Consider the following 19,806-nt stretch of genomic DNA (forward strand, 5'->3'; position numbering starts at 1 on the left):
TATGCCATTTTTAAACCAATTTGCCGTACATCATATAAATAAATAATATTACTATGTTAAAAATATTTAAACATAAATCATTTTACACAACTAAGTATTGCTATTTACGATTTATTTAAATTAATTTTGGCACTATTTAAAATTACATTGCTTTCTTCATTACACATATATATATATATAATTTTAAACTTAATCATAAAAATACTGATTACTATTCCAAATACTATCAATATATAGGTAGGTTTTCTCTATACCTATTTATGTTTGAAAAAGAGAAATTTGCACACAATACTACAACATTTTGTTTAAAAAGATGAGAAAATTCATTTACAGATCACTGGTTGGATTATAAATATATTTTTAATGTCTTTCGAACTGAAATTCATTTGGGGTTATTTTTTGGCACAAAAGTTCACCAGATCAATATAAGTTCGTTTACATTTATCACAATAATTATAAATGTTTATATAGTTGGATTTAACTTGGTTACTAATTTTAGTATGGTTTTTGAAAGTAAAATTGTTAAGACAAACACGTCCAGCGTGGATTCACACATCACACGAAGTGGAAATTGTCTTTGTGCATTTAATTTTCACTAATAAAACACTGCCGGAAAAATTGCTGTTAGTCTTTTGTCGCACTTATGAAATTTCTTCTATTTGTACTCCGTGTAACTGTTTTTACTCCCAAAACCAAAGTTTTAATCACTAAGACATCTTCGACCCATCCTATCGCCTAAATCCTACACCTTCGAACGTCCAATCACAGATACAGCGCAGAGTCTAAAGCATCATATCAATCCCTGGTGTCATTTTCAAGTAACCCATGCATTTCGTTCTTATTCTAAAGCATCATAATTGGGCTGTCCAGATCCTGGTCACCAGGATCGACCGCTCTAAGTCACGCGTCGCTCTCTTCTCCGCTGCAATCGTCCATTTCCATATCGATTAATTCTTCGTCGTCGTCCAGGCCTGAGTAATCTTTGCCGGAGGCTCCGTTTCCGGAGGAACCTTTGTCTCCGTTACCGGAACCGCCGTTGCCCTGGCCGCCGGAACCAGATTTTTGGTCTTCCTCTTGCTGCATTCGCTTGTGTTTCGTCCGCCGGTTTTGGAACCAAACTTTTACCTGAAATAAAAAAACGCTCATTAGAGATTTGGTATATCATATAATATTAATAAATAAAAAAAGTATCCTTACTCCTTATCCTAAATGTAATGACTTTTTAAATATATTTCAAGAATTTTTATTACGATGGGTGTATCAATAGCGAACAAAATTACAAATTCTTAATTATAAATATTTATTTTAATTAATGAAAGTTTTCAATTTTTGATCAAATCGTAACATCGTGATTTGCGTCGCGCGCATTATTTCTTTCCATAAGCGAAACTAACCGTTTTGTCTTCAAATACGAAATGTTTCTATGTATCGTTTCTAATTATTGTGCGACTAAGCGACTTAAGCTTAAATGCCATTTAACTGTCAAAATAATCCGTTATAATGAATGCCGTGGCAGAAAGGGCAATCATATCAGCTCGTATACGTCTTCCGCCTTCCGTTTTCCGTTTTCAAACCACCGGGAACGGTTGTCTTTTCATATGAACAAATTGTCACTGCGGCAAAACGTTTTCATACTTATTACGAGACATTCGTACCGTTGATATCGCATTTAAGCACAAGAAATTACTTAACTGTCATCAGAACTGATTTTACTGACTTTGATTTATTGTACTACGATACACAAACATGGTAAAATTTACTATTCGACATATTAATAAAAAAATGTTTTATGATTGAAATTCCAACTGGTCTAAATCACAGTTCCAAAACAACTATTGAATATTGTGCGATTCGCTACAGTCTTCGAAAACTAATTTTCTCGGTTTTTCGAAATACATATTTTGGAGTCAAATTTGAGACCTCGCGAGGCGACGTGATACTACCGAACAATTAAAATATTTAGTTCATGCAATTCAAACTATATGGACTGTACAAAAGATTAGTGATTAGTTTATTGATACCAAGATACATTATAGTTGATCGCTAATAAGATTATATTGCAAAAAGACGAGTATAAATCACTCGACGAAATTCTTCAAACTTTATATGTCTGACGATAGGAAGATTTAACAATATAATTATAGGGCAGCTAGGGGCTTGTTGTAACTTTTTTTTAACATCTTGAAATCAACTGATTACATTTCTACGAAATGAAAGGTTGCTGTAACTATTCCTCTACCAAATCAAGTAAACATATATTCACGAATGTTGTTCATTATTTCACAATTAATCAATTTCAAGAAAAAGTGCGCGAAGAAGTAACGACAAAAAAACGACAATAACGCTTCTGATTATTCATTCTCTATACTTATTTTTATGAAAATTGACTTGTTTCTAAATAATTCTTTTCGTACATCAACGCAAACTATAATTAATACAAATAAATATATAATGTCTTCTTTAATATATATTTTTATCATAAATCCACGCAAACTATAATTATTATCATAATACAAATGAAAGATATAGTGTCTCCTGTAACACAATTCACATTTCTCGCACATTTTACGGATTATAAGTTGCACCTAATCTTCTTCACTAGAATCTGTGCATAATTCTTGTATGTTACACCTAGCCCAAATGTATGTTAAAACTAATTCCAGGTGTAATTCTTTTATTTTAATCAAGATAACTATTTAAACAATTTAACTATCACAAAAATTGTTATACGTTATAGAAGATTGATAAATTTGAAACAAGAAAACATACGTAAAATTTAAAAAAAATTCAAACTAGTCGATAATAATAATGTAAAATGAAATTTTATGTTAATATATTGCGTTCGTCTACGGGACAGTAGCTATGACAATATTAGGCAGAACGACTTACATGTCCAATCGATTTACTTAGTTTTCTACCGCTTGCAACCCTGTAAGAGTCTAGGCGACAACTGAAGGATTTGATCTTTATTGCTTGGGATGATTTGATCTTTATTCCCCCGATTTGTAGTGTCCCCGGTCATCGCGCGAATGTTCACCGCCGCGCCGCCGCCATTTTCAGCCGGGCGCGCGTGGCCGTCAGCCATGTTGGGATCGTTCCCGTTTCCCGGGCGCCGAGCTTTTGTTTGCCGAACGTGCCGGATAAAGCTCCCGATAAAGCGCGTCTGGTGCCGCGGAGCTTTCGATGGACGGATTACGCGTTTTAATTGTCGACTACGCTAACAAGGTTTCAAGTTATTTATACAGTATATGAGTTTGTGACGCGGAAACGCCGCTCAAACAAAATAGAGCGGTCGATGTCTCGTTTAGAATGCAATTGTAAACCAGGGAGAATTCGAATTTGATACGTGATTATTTCAGATTTAGAGTATAATCATCGCTATATACATATACATGTTAAAATGCTATAAATTTATTTGTGTATGCACCATGATCAAAATTGTCCATGGTTTGATGTCTGTCTTGTAACAGAAGTAGTGTATATATACGAGGTGTGTTCAAAAAGTACCCGGAATTACTAATAATTAAATTTCGCGGGTCTGGAGTGTCTGATTGTCAAATTTTTTTTTTATTGTGTTGGTATACATGCCCCTAAAGTATGATGAAATTTTCAGCTATATTCACTGTTTACTTTGTCTGTGGTAGTCGCTAAGGTTCGACGTGTTTTTCTGAGCTCGGCGATTTTTACAATGGAAGAATTGAAAAGTCAAAGAATTTGTATTAAATTTTGCGTAAAAAATGAAATAAAGTGTTGCAAAGTGCAAAAATTCACCAGATATGGCTCCGTGTGACTTTTTCCTATTCCCAAAGTTGAAGAGACCCATGAAAGGACGGCGGTTTTCCTCGATTGAAGAAAATCGCTGAGAGTGCTCAAGGACATATCAAAAAGTGAATATCAAGGGTGCTTCGAAAATTGGAAAAAACGCTGGCATAAGTGTATTATATCTGGGGGGGACTACTTTGAAGGGGACCACATAAATGTAGACGAATAAATAAATATTTTTTTGAAAAAACGAAAATTCCGGGTACTTTTTGAACAGACCTCGTATATATAACAAAATATATACACGGAAGATTGGTTCCGTAAAATGCCGTGTAACTTGAAAAATTTATTCTTATATGGTGAAGCCTTGCTTTTTGTTTCGGTACTTCAAACAAACTAGCTTATACATAAAATTTAGTTTTTATCATGAAACGGAGAGTTCCCATCTTAATTTACATATTTATATCATAGACATAAACTATATAGAACTCGTAACTGTAGATATAAGCGAATTATAGTTTAGTGTTTATAATTTCATGTGAATACAAAAATGATAAATTTCGTTAAAAACAAATTATTTCCATAACCGTGTAAGATAGAAAACGTGTAAAACTAGTAACGTATAAAACGGTGGTAGGTGTAATTATAAGTTTGTAATATAAATGTTAATCGGTATGCAACGGAATACATTTACAAAATTTTAAGGATAACTACATTGATATTGGCAATTTCAATCTTCTAAATAAAATGAGCTGTTTTACTTATACAGTCTCTTTAAGTAAACAGTTTTAAATAATAGAGGTAAGGTACTAACAAATAGAAATCAACGAAAGAAAACTATAAACAAAGTGTAATATAAGAGCAGTTAAAAAAATTTAATCAAATTATGACTGCTGTGGTACAAAGTTGAAAAAAATAACAATAATCATAAACTATTAAAAATTAACTCGTTGTCAGTTAAGAGTTTAGAATCTTCAGTTTTGAAATTTCAAAGTTTTGAGCCACTTTCCTATCATCACAGCCATTATTTTTATATTAGCCACATACCCGTATTTACTGTAATTATTTTCCATTGCAACATATTAGTTTTTGTATGATGTTTTGAAGCGTCCTTTACAAAACTACTCTATGCTAAAGTTCGCTATTTATATACGCAAAATCAAATAAAAACCAATGACTATACTGCATATAAAAATTGTCGTATATAAAATTTCAAAAGAAGGAAATGGAGGTTATTTGTCAAAGTTAACGGCGTGTAAAGCGCGACAAAATGCAACGAATAACAAGCACAAAATAGCGTCCGTTAGATCCCATATACATACACATATATGTACATATTTATCCACACACACGATTTGCAGCCCTTTTGCCTATGACAATTCTATAATAATGCGATGGGATCCCTTTTTAAATAATTTATTAGTTCCCGAATTCGGAGGGTTGAACGGTTAATAAAACGAGTCTATGATTCGCATCATGAACGATTAAATCAAGGATAATACACGCGTCATGAGCGGAGTCTGCAGATTAATTTAAGTAACAAAACATTATATATATATATATGGAAAAGTTCGGTTTTAAGTTACGATTTGGTTCACCAATACAATAAATCTAAAGAGGAAACAAATAGAAAAAAAAGATTTCACGCTCAATCACATATAATGGATAATTGATTTCATTATTTAATAATAAAGTTATTTGTTGAAAATTTAAATATTATTGACATCGTTTATTTTAATTTCATTGTATTCATATACAGCGTTTTATTTTGTATTTGTTACCATACTTATATTACACTAGATTTAGATTTTAAAATGTTTACTATACTATTTCACGCAATATAATCTTATACTTGAACAATGTGTAAATGGTATTTCACTTCAAGGCAATTTGTATATAATTTCAAATATCTGAAAATAATCAAGTTGATCAATACAGCTTGATAAATATTTGAATTTTTTAAATTTTAATTTTTCATTAATTATTATTTATAAGGAAACGACTGCAAATTTTCACACTAATCAGCAAATTTCAACTTATATCTTCCAAACGAATTTGCAAAATTCTTTAATATTCATTATTTTGCGCTTAAGTAAAGTAAAATATAATAATAAGCATCATAATGATTTTTTATTATAAATACAATAATTATATAGCCTAGGAATCTGGTTACTGAAATAAAAACGGAGGTTACATGATGAACTTAAAAAATCTTAGAAGAAATTAAAAAAGAAACAAAGAAAAATTTATTGTTCGATTAATATATTCGTATGTAACTGATTATAAAAAGAATAGAAGAATCAAATTGCTTGAACACACATTATATTCCAAACCCATAAACATGCAAGCTTCTAAACCATCTGCATTATGCGTGCACTTAAATGCCAGATCATATGAATGCGCAATTATTTTATTTGTCTTCTATTTTCGAACAATAGAAAACAAATCTGAGATCGTAACAAGAATGGCTAATTCATAAATTACAAATTCATTTACATCCCCTCAAGCGGAATATCTCTCATTCCTCCGATGGGAAGTTAATAATGTGACTACTCTCAATCTGAGCAACCCTGCTTCCCTACCCTTGAATAAAACTTGGTCAAAAGAGCATTTATCATCCTATAAAAGTGCCCCAGCGAAAAAGCATCACAAAAGATCGTCCAATCAGACGCTTCACTTTATAAAGCACCCTAATTTCCAAAACGACTCGTAATGACGACGGAGCAGCCTGAATGGATCTGCTTTCCTATAGAGGGTTGGAAAAGTTGTAAGGGTCGCTTGTGTACTGTATATTCACAGACTGTTATAACGTCATCAGCAAAATTAGCAGTTGGTATCACAATCTCGACAAATTGCCGCTCGTGACCCAAAAATCAGGCGACCGTGGAATATAGATATACAGATGTGGGACGTAATAATGGAAATGGTAGAAATCTTTGTGCATTCGAAAAATTATTAGGGTTATAGTTGAAAAAGAATTTTGAAAATTATCATTTTTTGCAGCTCTATATTGCGGTGTTCAGGCAGTTTTTCTGTTACCTTGACTCACTAGTTTTATCAGTAACCTATATCATCAAAATTACCAGAAAGTAATATGAAGATCAATTCTGAGGCTGGCTAGAACTGTAAGTATATACATAAAACAATACCTAACTAGGACTATAATTAGCTGAATCTTTAATCAAAACGATAATAAAATATTATCTAATACCGTTGGGATTCACAATAAAACCAGTATTAATTATTACGTGTAAGTTTCAGTGGTTTGTTTTGAAGAGTATTAGAAATCGATTATTGAACGTGTAATCAACTTCGTTACAAGTAACTTTCTCCAGGTTTAATTATAGGATAATTTATATTATTTGTCAGCGATACCGTTCGTGTTTTGAATGAGTAATGTGACTCAATCGATGTATAATTGCGACAGCTAATCAGGCATCAATAGCCGGTGAATACATTAACTATTGTCAATGATGGGATATATTTTTAATTGAGTTTTTAGTTTATTCATCTTGAATATGGCAAGACAATTTTATTAGACAATTACTAGAAATGTTTCCTAGTGTGTTGAATGTTCTAGTGTTCTAATTTTGCCACAGGAAGTTTGCTTCAAAAATAGGCGAGTCATTGTGAAAAATTAACCTTTGTTAGTTTGTTTTTGTATGAAATAAATTCATTAGAATACTGTCTGTATATATTGAACATCTTATGAAGTAGATATAACAGTTATACACGCGCCAAGATTAGTGAATTGAATTAAGCGAACAATGCGATGATAATCTAGAAAAATAAGTCTGAACGTCGGCCGACCATTCCGATATGTGACAACGGATGATGAATTGATTCATCTCATCCATTTATAACCCGACCATTTCAATTATGTACATTTAGACATGTGAAAATAAAAGATCGCAATCAATTTCTACAGAGTTTTTATTAATGTAATTATAATCGAAAAAATAAAAAAATCCGGAAACTTTTGGTCAAAACACCTGCTTAGAACAAACAACCAATGATAGTTTGAGCCGTCATTTGATTTGTATTGAAAATAAAATTTGTTTGCCCGAAACTTGTTATTTAGATTAAGTTTCTATGAAAAAAAGTTTTATTGTTGCTGCTTTATTATTGCTAACTAACATCCTTACTCCTGACTAATAATTTTTCAATTTAATAACTATTTTTAGAGAAATAGTTATTACCGCAACTTAAGATACTGGGATGACAAAATTATTCCTTTTTGCATAAAAATTAAATTATGTATTTATTTGTTTTTATTTTATTCATTATTTTTTTATTTGTTTGCTCAAACAAAATAGCATAAAATATGATTAAAAAGGATGGAAATGATATAAAAAACATAAAATAAAAATAATAATAAGTGATGAACAAAAAATGAGTTACCTAACGTTTTTTCACTATTTTCGGAAACATTATCATTTGATGTTTGTATTATATGAAAAGATCGAATCATAGACAAAAATTGCATAAAATTGTTAAACACTATTATCCACTTTTTTGTTTTAAGTGTTTTCGTCTAACTCAAAATTAGAGTGTTCGTATTATGATGAAAATTACAAATGCAAATGCATGAAATATATTAATTGTATTATATTACATTTATCTATCGCAGCACAATTGCAGCAAAATAAACGATCCCTTAGATATCAATGCAAAATTTTTACTTCCCATGCAATAATTATTGATCAGAACATTCTATCGTGATTCTCGAATACCTGCACGTTTTTAATGCGAAACATACATTTAAATTCTCAGATAATAAAACTATTTCGATCATATAACGTGCATTTTACAATGATACATATATTTTTTTATTAATCAATACCTGTTCACCACCAAGGCCACGATTTCTTTGTATGATATGATTAAACCTCAATTTGTTGCCCGAGTCGACGAACGGGTAAGTCGGTGTAAACTCGTTATAAATTTGAAATGAATTACAATTTCTATTTTATATTGGAAGAATAAATAAAAAATGAACCGGTTCAGTTTTTGAAAAAAGCATTTGGAAGAAAAAAAATTTGGCAGATTAGAATGCATCAAATAAATGAACCGTTGAATTATTTAATTTAATACAAAAATGATTCAAGCAAATATAGAATTTTAACATATATATATATATATATATATATATATATATATATATATATACGATATATATATATATATAATTTGGATAAGCAATCATATTGTGAAAACCAAACCAATTATGTTACAACAAATAACACACTTAACAAACAACTATCTGATTATCTTCAGTAAAACTCATCATTGTAAAAATGAGTTTTTTTTTTGCTTTTTTCCAAAAATTGTCACCCCATTGGTAGATTAAAATGGGGCAGCTAGGATTAAAACAGGTCCAATGTTTTATTTGTACTTTTAAATGGATTTTACAAAATAAAAGCTACAGTATCTAACAAACCCAAAATATAAATTTCATGGGTACAATTTTTACAGAGATAACACTGTATATACTAAAAAAACTAACATCCGAAGAAACTACATTTGTTAATAAACATTGGCGATTATATCCCGATTTACATTTCATCCTTCACAATTTGCATTTTTTTCCCTATACTTTCAAATGATGTTGTTAAATTCTTAACTTTACTTATTTTTGAGATATTGATGTTCGAACTTTTTATCCGTGGATCGTTAAATCAAACTCTACCCTATTGTATTTTTATAAATGTATACCTTGGAACGGATGTATCATTAACATATAAAATAAATTGTTACAGAATACTGTAACATGCACCATTGCAAATAAATATATTCCATCATATCTTCCATCATCAAATATAAGAATATAATTGCGTGCATATAGCAGACTTTTATTGATATATTTTATTTATAACAATTGATTTGTCTTTATTAGAATTCGTTTTCTAAAAGTGAGATCTATTTTTACAATTCGAACGCAGAGAGCAAAGCAAACCGTAGCGGATCCCACGCCTCCGACGAGCGCGCTAATCATTGAACAATAAAACTGGCACGATGTTCCGTCCAATAAAATACGTTGTAACAATCCGACAGCTAATATAACAAAGATTGCCAATTAGTGCTCTTTCAAGATCTGCTCGTGTTCGAAATACTAAATGCCTAGATCGATGATAATTATATTCAAAATTCAACCGAATACGGAACAAAGGCGGATAACAGTAATTGCACAATAGACATTTAATTCTCACTCAATACCTCTTTTGTTTTGGCAACGAATGATAAAGATATTGATGAAATTGTTTTTGAAATTAAAAAACGTGGACTTGGTCTAATTTAAAATATGATTTCAAGTGTATATGGGTAGGATAGACTGAATACGGTTGTACTAGGGTACGGTAGTGACAGTCGTCATACTAACCTATACTGATTTTAACATAGGGTCCAAAGGGAGAAAGATTAAGTAAGTTTGTTTAAACAACTATATTATCGCGTTCAGTCAGCGCCCTACATTAACACACTTTCGGCGGATAGGATTTCGGGCTAACTTGTACCCGTAGCGGGGTTTTTACAACGGTGCGAATGCGTAAGCGTGGCATGAAAGCACAGTCTTTTACTACAATACTTACTGCCTAAACTCATACGCAGTAGTAAATAATATAATATTAAGTTATTATGAGGTAAAACTATCAACACTGAAGGTAAAATATTTGCAAATAAAGTTGAATATTATTACGCAATGATACATATGTTTAGGCAATGAAATGAAAAATGTAATTAATTCTAAAAATTTAAAACAAAATACACAGAAAAATTTTCTATACGTTTTCTTACGGAATTCCTCATAAGTTTAGTCTCTGAAATAAAAAAATGAATTTAATCATAAAAATCAATTAATCAAAATACAGAAAAGTTTGTTATAGGTAGGTTTATACGCGATTATACACTACACATTTTTACGCAATAAGTTTAGAATTGTAAAAATCATTTGGACTATTCTTTTTGAAACATTGTAACAAAACTTCTTAGCGTCTTCTAAATATTGTCTCTCCTCTTTTTTAAGTTTCAAATTTTTAAGTTCTTCAGGAAGGCCCCTGATTGTCCTTATAGTCCCACAAATTCTAGTTTTATTTTGTAGTAATAATTATTACTACACTATTAAAAAAATTGTCCATGTATACATGATGCCACAAATTTAAATAAAGTTCTAATATATCTAACATAGTTGTCTGTAAACTATTGCCATTACCACAGTAAATTTTTAAATTGCATATGTAGCCTGACTTTGCTTCGCAAACCATTCTAATCAGAATACCATATTTTACTACTTTTGCTTAAATGCTTATTTTAAATATGTATATATATATATATATATATATATATATGTATGTATATTTGAAGATTTATTTAGGTAATAGGAAGTAACAGGTTATTAAATACATTTAATTCCGTTGAATTCTTTCAAATAAAAGAAATTGGATAATAAAATACGAGAAATATGATATCATACATTTTCAAATTACCTGTAATCCAAGCACAATTGGAAAACATTGCAAAAATTCGTCATTCAACAGCAAATTAATGAATTAGTTTTATTACTCGCCGGATACTGTATTTGATAAAATTACCTGTTGCCAGGTACGTGAATTAGACAAAGTAATTCCATTCTCCAATCATACTATATACAATCTAGAGTTTTACGTTGAAAATTCGATTGTTTTTAATATTGTACGAAATTAATTTTTATAGTGTATAAATTAGTGACAAACCTAATAGTTAATGACATAAATAATATGGGTTTATAAGCTGCTCGATTGTTTGTAAAAATGTAATAGCTTATTTTTAACATTGTATTTGAAAATTAAATTATATGAATTATCGAAACGCAATAAATACAAAGATAATAGCAAAATATATAAATGATAATATAGTAATAAAAGAAATAGTTTGTTTACCAAAAATGCTGACGTAAAACATATCGTCTTTAATAAAATACCATATATTTATGTAATATATACGTATTTACGTATCGAAAATAATTTTAAAGAATAAATTATAATTTTATTATAGTTTTATAATAAATATAAAACTAGCGTTACAACCGCTCATAGTAGGAAATTTTGTTCGCTCTTCGCATCTAGCGTGTCCGACCGAGTACCCGAAAATACCCGCACCCGCAGTTGAATGACAATCCTCAAATCGAGTACCAGTACCCGCACCGCCGAAAGTGTGTTAACATGTTTTACAAAAGCATTGCTTTTAAAGAGTCAAAAGTAAGTTTCCATGTTCTATTTCTTTCACTTGTTACTTGTATACAGATAGATTACTTTGTTAGTTATTTGGCTGTAAGTTGAGCATTGATGGTTAATTACGAGCAATTAGTTTTTGCGTAAATAATTAATACTGAATCAAAGTTCAAAATTTTATACCAATTTCAGAGCTTAATACAATCACTTGCAATTATAGCATGAGATCCACACCTAATTGCAACATCAAATACAATTCATCGTTACTGCCAATAATTCATGCCGAAGTTTATCATATTATATAACACTTAATTGGCCTTTTGAATAATAGTTACTATATTTATATCAAGAAGTGAAAACACTACTTTTTAGCTCACGTAATAACAAACGAATTATTTAGTTCAGCAGTGTTGTGAAGAATCTAATTATAATCGCAGAATGCAAAACAAGATTTCATCACTTCATTATAGAAGTGAGTCTTCTACAATGATATAATCGAGCACTTAAGAATGTTGTGCCGACCAGCAAAATAGAAAAAGAATGGAACAAAGGTAATTTTGCTTAGACGACAACAATTCTTTGTTAAAATTACAAATTCAATAGAAATATAGAAATTTAAACAAAAATTCACGTCGGAAATTAAACTTGAGCCTGGTACGTCTTCGACAAAAAGAAGAACCAACATTTTTAAGTGAATAAAATTTTTAGAAATGTATTTGCTAAATTATTTATCTATCTCCTTCTCCTCTAGTGGTTTGTGAATTTACCACTGTTATTATTTTAATTAAACACATAAAACTGGAAGCCATTGTTCGCAAACATTCCTATTACAGTCATTTGTGCAGAACACGTCGAGTGGCAACAAAACTCTTTTGGTCTTGTCAGTAGCGATCTCAACAAGTCGGACCGCAAACAAACAGGTATTGCACAAGATCACAAAGCCTGTTAATGACAACAGAACTCATACCATAAGTTCTGCAAAAAGGTGGAACAATCATAGTTAAGGTTAGAGCAGTATAATCTGAAGAATCTCAACTAAAGTTTTGTATTTATCCACGTAAAGAACCAACACATTAGTTATTTTAGAGTATACAAAACGATCAACAAGAAAGACCAAGATAACTGATTAAATTAAATAATAGCATGATTTGTGATATCGATGTTGCAAATTAAAAATACAAACCTTTATTTAATAAACTATGCCAAATATTCACACTAAAGTACGCTCAAAGTTGCGTTCCAATGTATTTCAACATAAAGGCAATTTATGTAAAATTTAACGTTGTCTCGTCCCGATCCCTCTGTGCACAATTTTGTTCGATCTGTTTAACTTTTTATTGAACCATCTTTACATATAAACATCAATTATAATTATTTTTATTTTTTACATACATACTGCTACCACCACGTTATGAGCTTATAACGTGGTGGCAGCGGTATGTTTATTTTTCAATTCATTCAAGAGAAAAATTTATTTGTAAAATCTAAATATTATCAATTGAAGTGATCATTTTTCTCATGTTTTCGTAGCAAATACGCTCGGATTCAATGAATATTATTATATTTTTACGCCGTATTCAAAACATAATCCAACCAAGCTTAATGTTCTACGAAGGCGACGATTTTACCATGTTTGGACGCGACTGTATCTCCGCAAACGCGTTGAGTGATGTTATGATAGGACGCTGATGATCAAACACACTTTGCAGAAAGATTCATAAACGCAGAAGGCATTTGCTAGATAATAGATAACACGGGCTTCTCGAGTTTCATAAAACCCGTAACACATTTGAGTACAGGTAGTAGCCAATTATGTTAAGTAAGTTTGAAATACTGATGTCTTACTATCATAGCAGAATAAGGAAAAATTATTGGGTAATTAACTTAATGACAAACTTGTTTTTTAAAACTGTTTGGTGATAGAAATATTCTAATAACCGTTACCATTGTCCCATGCTGGCCACCATTTAGTAAACCTCACATATAATTAGTATTTTGTCTAAATATAAAGATACATTATACGTGAGTATAAGAAAAAACTATAAAAGTAAAGTAAGTCTGATCACAAATGATTGTCTGCGCTTAACTTATTATACTGTAGATCTCCTTCTTGAACAATAACAAAATAACCGACATTTAATTAATTATATATCCTTCTATTAATACATATCTGTTGCTGCTTGCCAATATAATACTTTTTTAAAGGCAGTTGCAAGAATGTAGTAAACATAGTTTGAACTAAGTAGTTATTATCGTACTTCATATAATTCTCACCATTAAATGTGATTTAGTATGTAAACATGTCTGACGCATAAATATATCATATTGAGTATGACAGATTAGTAATAGTGTAGTTTTACAAGTATTAATAGTAATTCAATTTAGTACTGCAGATAAATGTATATAGGCATAAGTAATATATATATATATATATATATATATATATATATATATATATATACATATACGTGTGAATAAATGGTTTGTGCATGATTGTAATTTTAGACCTCAGAAAAACTTTTATTTGTACAGCATTAAGACATTAAATCATTTCATACTATGAAGAAACAGAACAAACAAGGAAAGTATCGTGATATACCAACAAGATCCACTATATTATTGACAGCAACGGAGTAATTTCGATAAGTGCATGTGCACTTATCTCTAAAAATTTTCACAACAGCCAGTGCTCGATGTTTAACACGAATGATACAAAATAATAGAGTCGCCGATGGAGGTTCGCAGCGCAGTGTGAGGCTACGTCTGTTATTCTTGTTCTCCACACTTTCACTACTAATAATACTACAAGAAGTAGGGGATAAAGGTTTAAAAGTGTATCCTTAAGGATGAAATCATCAGAAATTTTTGTCAGTTCTAATAATTATTGGATAGTACACCGATACATCTTCTAACATATTTTTATGATTTTTCATTTTTATTTGGTTTTTAGGGTAGAACGGGGTTCAAAGTTACGCGGATAAAAAGGTCCACCCCCAAAATCTCAAATACAAGTAAAGTTAGGAATTTTTTACAACAATATTTGAAAGTAAAGGGGAAAAAATATATAACTAGCTATCACTTCAATTCGTACGACGTTTTCGAAAGTATTTTTATTCATATTATAATCTTAAATTTGAACTACATGAAGCCGCTTGATTCTTTTTATTGTAAATTAAATCTATCAACAATCATTTACTAAAGTTACTACCGAGACGGTACAAGAATAAGAAAGGCTAGTGTGATTTTATTCCAGTTTTCCCTAAAAGGTATAGTCGAATCTTTCCTCCGTAGTTGCGCCGAACGCGCGCACGACGTTAACCCCGCGCAAACCGAGACCGACCGCCCGATAGCAGATATGAAAGATCGTCTGACACTTCGATTACGGCGAACGATTCGATTGGATGGAGCATTTTTTACGGTTACTTAATACCAGTAAAGAGTTTTTTAGTTTAGATGTATACATTGATGGCAACAAAGCGGGATAATGCGGATGCATTAAGGCGATAAGAAGCCAATACTTAATGCAATACTGAAGTTATAAATTTATTGCCGGACAAATCGAGATCTCATCGAAACTTTGCACAATATAAATAGAAATGTACGGTCTGCGAAAGGATTGGCTTTAGAAAGGTAATAAATGTTCGAACGCTTCATCGTTGACTCGCGCTATTTATTAGCACGTCCACGGACAGCTATGTGTGTTCAACATAAATACGCTCAAGAAAATATCTATTTAAATTGGACATGTATCTCTATATCTTATGCAATTAGCATTTCAACTCAACATACTTATCAATACTCAATTAATAAAATTTATCGACACAATAAAAAAATTCCGTGAATATACCCAATTGCATCAGTACATATATGTAATAAATACCGTTCATGGTATCAAATAAATTTCCAAACACAGAAGAAATTTTCTTATCATTTCTTATCATTCTTATAAGTACTTATAGAAATAAGCACTTATCCTGTTATGTGATTTTATTAATTACATTTTGATAAAAAATATGATTACCACAACAAATATTTCTAGTATTCATGACTATAAAACTTGTATTAAATTAAGATATTTACCTGAGTTTCCGTTAAACTGAGTGCCTGCGCCAATTGTTTACGTTCTGCTCCAACCACATAGTGGTTGCTTTCAAACGCATGCTCCAATTTGAGAAGTTGCGATGGCGAGAAGGCGGTTCGTACTCGTTTTGGTTTTCTGAAAGGCTGCAGCAGGAATCCGGGTATATCAGGTCCTGAAATTATAGTCAATTATTAGACAAATGCATAAAATATCAGATAGTGTTCAATTTGTATTCATTGCCACAGCTTTTACAACAAATAAATGTAAAATTAAAATGTTTAGCCTTGCTGCATCTATAATTTAAAACTATTGGTATTTCAAAACAGTTGTTGCAAAATTTTTTCAAATTCATTATACTAAAAAAAACATAAAATGTTCATTATATAATCAAGCACTAATTAGGTTGACGTCAGTTCAACGGATAATTACCCTAACTTTTGCTCGAAAATGCATAATGAAAAAAATACATATTGTTATTGCTTATAATGATCTAATATTTGTCATATGTTATTAAAATTAAAACATATAATATTATTATATGTTATTACAGGCGCTCTCATGTGAATTTAATAAAAAATTATACAGAATAATTCAGTGATAAATATGAAAAACTAACAAAATTGATTGCATTTGCGTAATGTTAAAGATTTGCAATTTGCTTAATGCATTGGGTTGCAGATAATATTTGACGCAAAGCAATTTTTATGCTAAATACTGAAAAATCGGGATGATTTATAATTTTGCTGATTGAGCTGTGTATAATCTACATGTCACATAGATAACATATTAGCATGTCCGAGCAATCATTGAAGATAATTTATAATTTCATAATATATATTTATATTTCTCTGAATAGATATGGAAAAATAAAACGTGTAAGTCTATATACATAACATAATTCTGTATAGAATTGTAAAAATGGAATTGGAGCATTGAAATTGCTGGTAATTAACTACTAATGATAAACTTGCAGCAATATAACAAACTAAGTGATCTATCTGTATACAAGTAATAGTTATTACTAAAAGATATCGAACAAAAAAAACTTACTTTTGACATTTTAAAAGTAATGCGGTCTACAGATTATGTTAATGTAGGGCGCTGATTTAATGCACTTCATCTTTCTCGCTTTGCACCCTATATCAAAAACAGTATAGTTGAGCTGTTATGACGACTGTCACTACCGTACCCTTTCACAACCGTACCATTTACATAAGTTTTACATTTTAAGTCCGAGTATTTTCCGAGTATGTATTTTCAAAACGAGAAACTTGGTGCAAAAGTTGAAATATGTAATGGATCGTACGTTGTGTCAAGAATTCAAATCTCTAGATATATGAATGGTGGCATTCGTACGAAATAATATAAAAGGCACGAGTTGTTGTAAGTTGTTAATGTAATGCATACCACGTACTTTATACCGCATTATGATGAGTACATGTACAGCTCCGCTGTCAACACGCCAACAAAATGGAAGAACAAGATAATGGCATTATTTTCGTATCATGGCGCACATGATTATGCGATACGTCAGCCGCAAATAAAAAATATAAAAAAACGTTCCTTCTAATTATGTTCATTTGATGTTTTCTGAAATGCGTATTATTGGATTGCACGCATCGTCGAAGTTGCAAACTGTAAATGCCGTAATTATAGAATACTTGACTCTATTCAGTCGCTCATTACTGCGTTTTGTCTGATTTATTCGCTGTAATCACAAGATTTTTTTCTTCACGTGTTTACAGAATGTAAACTCGTTTAACTCAATGTTGCGTACATGCGTTAAATATTTTAATTATCACGAGTACTTAATGGGCAATTATCCAGCTGTCAATACGTTCACATTTTATTCTGCTATAATTTATATGGAAATATCATTTTACTTCCTTTGTGGTATTTGAAATGTAATTATGTACAAGATTCCGCGTTTAACGACGGTCAGATCAATTAAATATTTATTTTTAGGTATTTAAAAATGTTCAATTGTAAATAATATAAATTCTAAATGAACTCAATATTGGTATATAAATAATTAATTTTGTTGCATACACGCTCATACAATTTATAATGTTGGGTTTAGTGTGAGTCTTCACACATATGTGAAGAAATCAGAATTATTCTTAGGCACTAAATTTCGTATGATGTTATAGTATTTCGTATATTTACAAACAAAAACTTTTGATATTTATTATTAAACTGAATATTTATGCGTGTGCAGAGAAGGATTTCTAGGAGAATGTGTAATAATAATGTGACCATACGTCCAAGATTGGCCGGGACAGTCCCGACTTTCGGCTTTTTCTAAAAGCAATATTTGTCCCGCTTTTAGGTGTTTTGTCCCGGATAGTCCCGGATTTTTGAAAATGTTTTGATTGCCAATATTTTTTAAATATATTTTAACTACAAAATTTGAACCGAAAAAATGTGCATATAAATTTTTACCTCACCAACCCTCCTCCCCTTCACTCTCACACACATTATAATCCGTCCCGGATTTCATGCAAAAAAATATGGTCACCTTCGTAATAAGACTTTTTACGTAGTTTGTATGTTATTTTGGTGAACCGTTGATAACAATGAATACTATCGATGCGCGTATATAAACAACATTGTAAGGGATGAATAATGAAACAAATTGCGTAGTTTGAATGAATCACGTGCTTGCAATATATTATATATATATATATATATATATATAAATATATATTATGTTTACATATTTTACCTAAAGAAGCACACATAAAACATATTAATGATCTATTTGTTTTGTCATCTTTGTCTATTTTCGAGTTTCATGTCCTGCCATGATTAGAATTCGAATTTTCATAAATGATAGATTTTCTAGTCCTTAACTACGCGCGAACACGTAAAATCGTCAAATTGCTGCCTCTGATAGTCCCATGTGTATCTATTTACATAAAAATACTATTATTCAAATTCAGCGATAGAATGCCTTATTTATGTGATGCTCACAATTATGTATAATTGTCACGGAAGTAAATGAATCACTGGCTTGTTCACACGCATAACATCGAGGAACCTTAATACAGATTTAAATGATATTTTATGATAGCCTCCAATATCATATCCTTATTTCTTCTAAGGTATGCGGCAAATGCTTATATGGATATTGTAAGGTGCTTATCTATACATGTTATGATAATAGATTCTACTTTGTAATCATACCGTCGCTATTTCATCCTTCTATAAGTTATTAAGTGTATTTTGTTAACTTCAATATATTATTAACCAATTTGTTAACTATTTTATGTTTGCTCTTAGAAAGCGCAGGAACACGACAGTTTAACGGAATCATCAGATTTAATATGATGTCATAGATGTTATATTAGTTAAGTACTTATGTTTGACTGAGCCGTTAATTTTGCAAACGTTAACAGTGAATGTATGAATAATAATATAGGTCATTTATAGATTAAAATTTGTCTTAACTTGAATAATTAGTAATTTGTTAAAATGTACCTATATGAGATGCAAAAAATCAATCTACATTCGCCACTAGTATTCACAATCGAGTAAGTTTTACGATCGACAGTAAGTTTTGATATTTATGTAGGTGTCATATAAAGACTTTAGTGAAAGTTCACTATGTAGTTGTTTGAAATAATCTTTTCAAATAGTACATGCAGTATCGTATTTATTTTAAAATCAATATTGTTATAAGCCAATAAATGTCACCACATGCTGACACGCTCAGAGAGTGACATGTTTAATTTAATTAATTTAATTTGAAAATTTGCT

At 30.6% G+C, this 19,806-nt stretch overlaps 1 protein-coding gene across 1 annotated transcript in view; it reads right to left on the bottom strand.

The window, feature by feature from the left end:
* Positions 1 to 834: 834 nt before the first annotated feature.
* The window catches only part of LOC113375741 (homeotic protein empty spiracles-like), a 39,042-nt gene continuing 20,070 nt past the window's right edge, over positions 835 to 19,806 (bottom strand). The window contains exons 2-3 of the mRNA XM_026615686.1: positions 16,047 to 16,219; positions 835 to 1,125 (exon numbers count right to left, since the gene is read on the bottom strand). Coding sequence (XP_026471471.1) covers positions 901 to 1,125; positions 16,047 to 16,219 — 398 coding nt within the window. The 3' untranslated portion in view covers positions 835 to 900. The remainder of the gene's footprint in view (positions 1,126 to 16,046; positions 16,220 to 19,806) is intronic.

Source organism: Ctenocephalides felis, unplaced genomic scaffold (genome assembly GCF_003426905.1).
Source record: "Ctenocephalides felis isolate EL2017-DRISC unplaced genomic scaffold, ASM342690v1 CF-g0.4_SCAFFOLD_01886, whole genome shotgun sequence".
Lineage (NCBI taxonomy): Eukaryota > Metazoa > Arthropoda > Insecta > Siphonaptera > Pulicidae > Ctenocephalides > Ctenocephalides felis.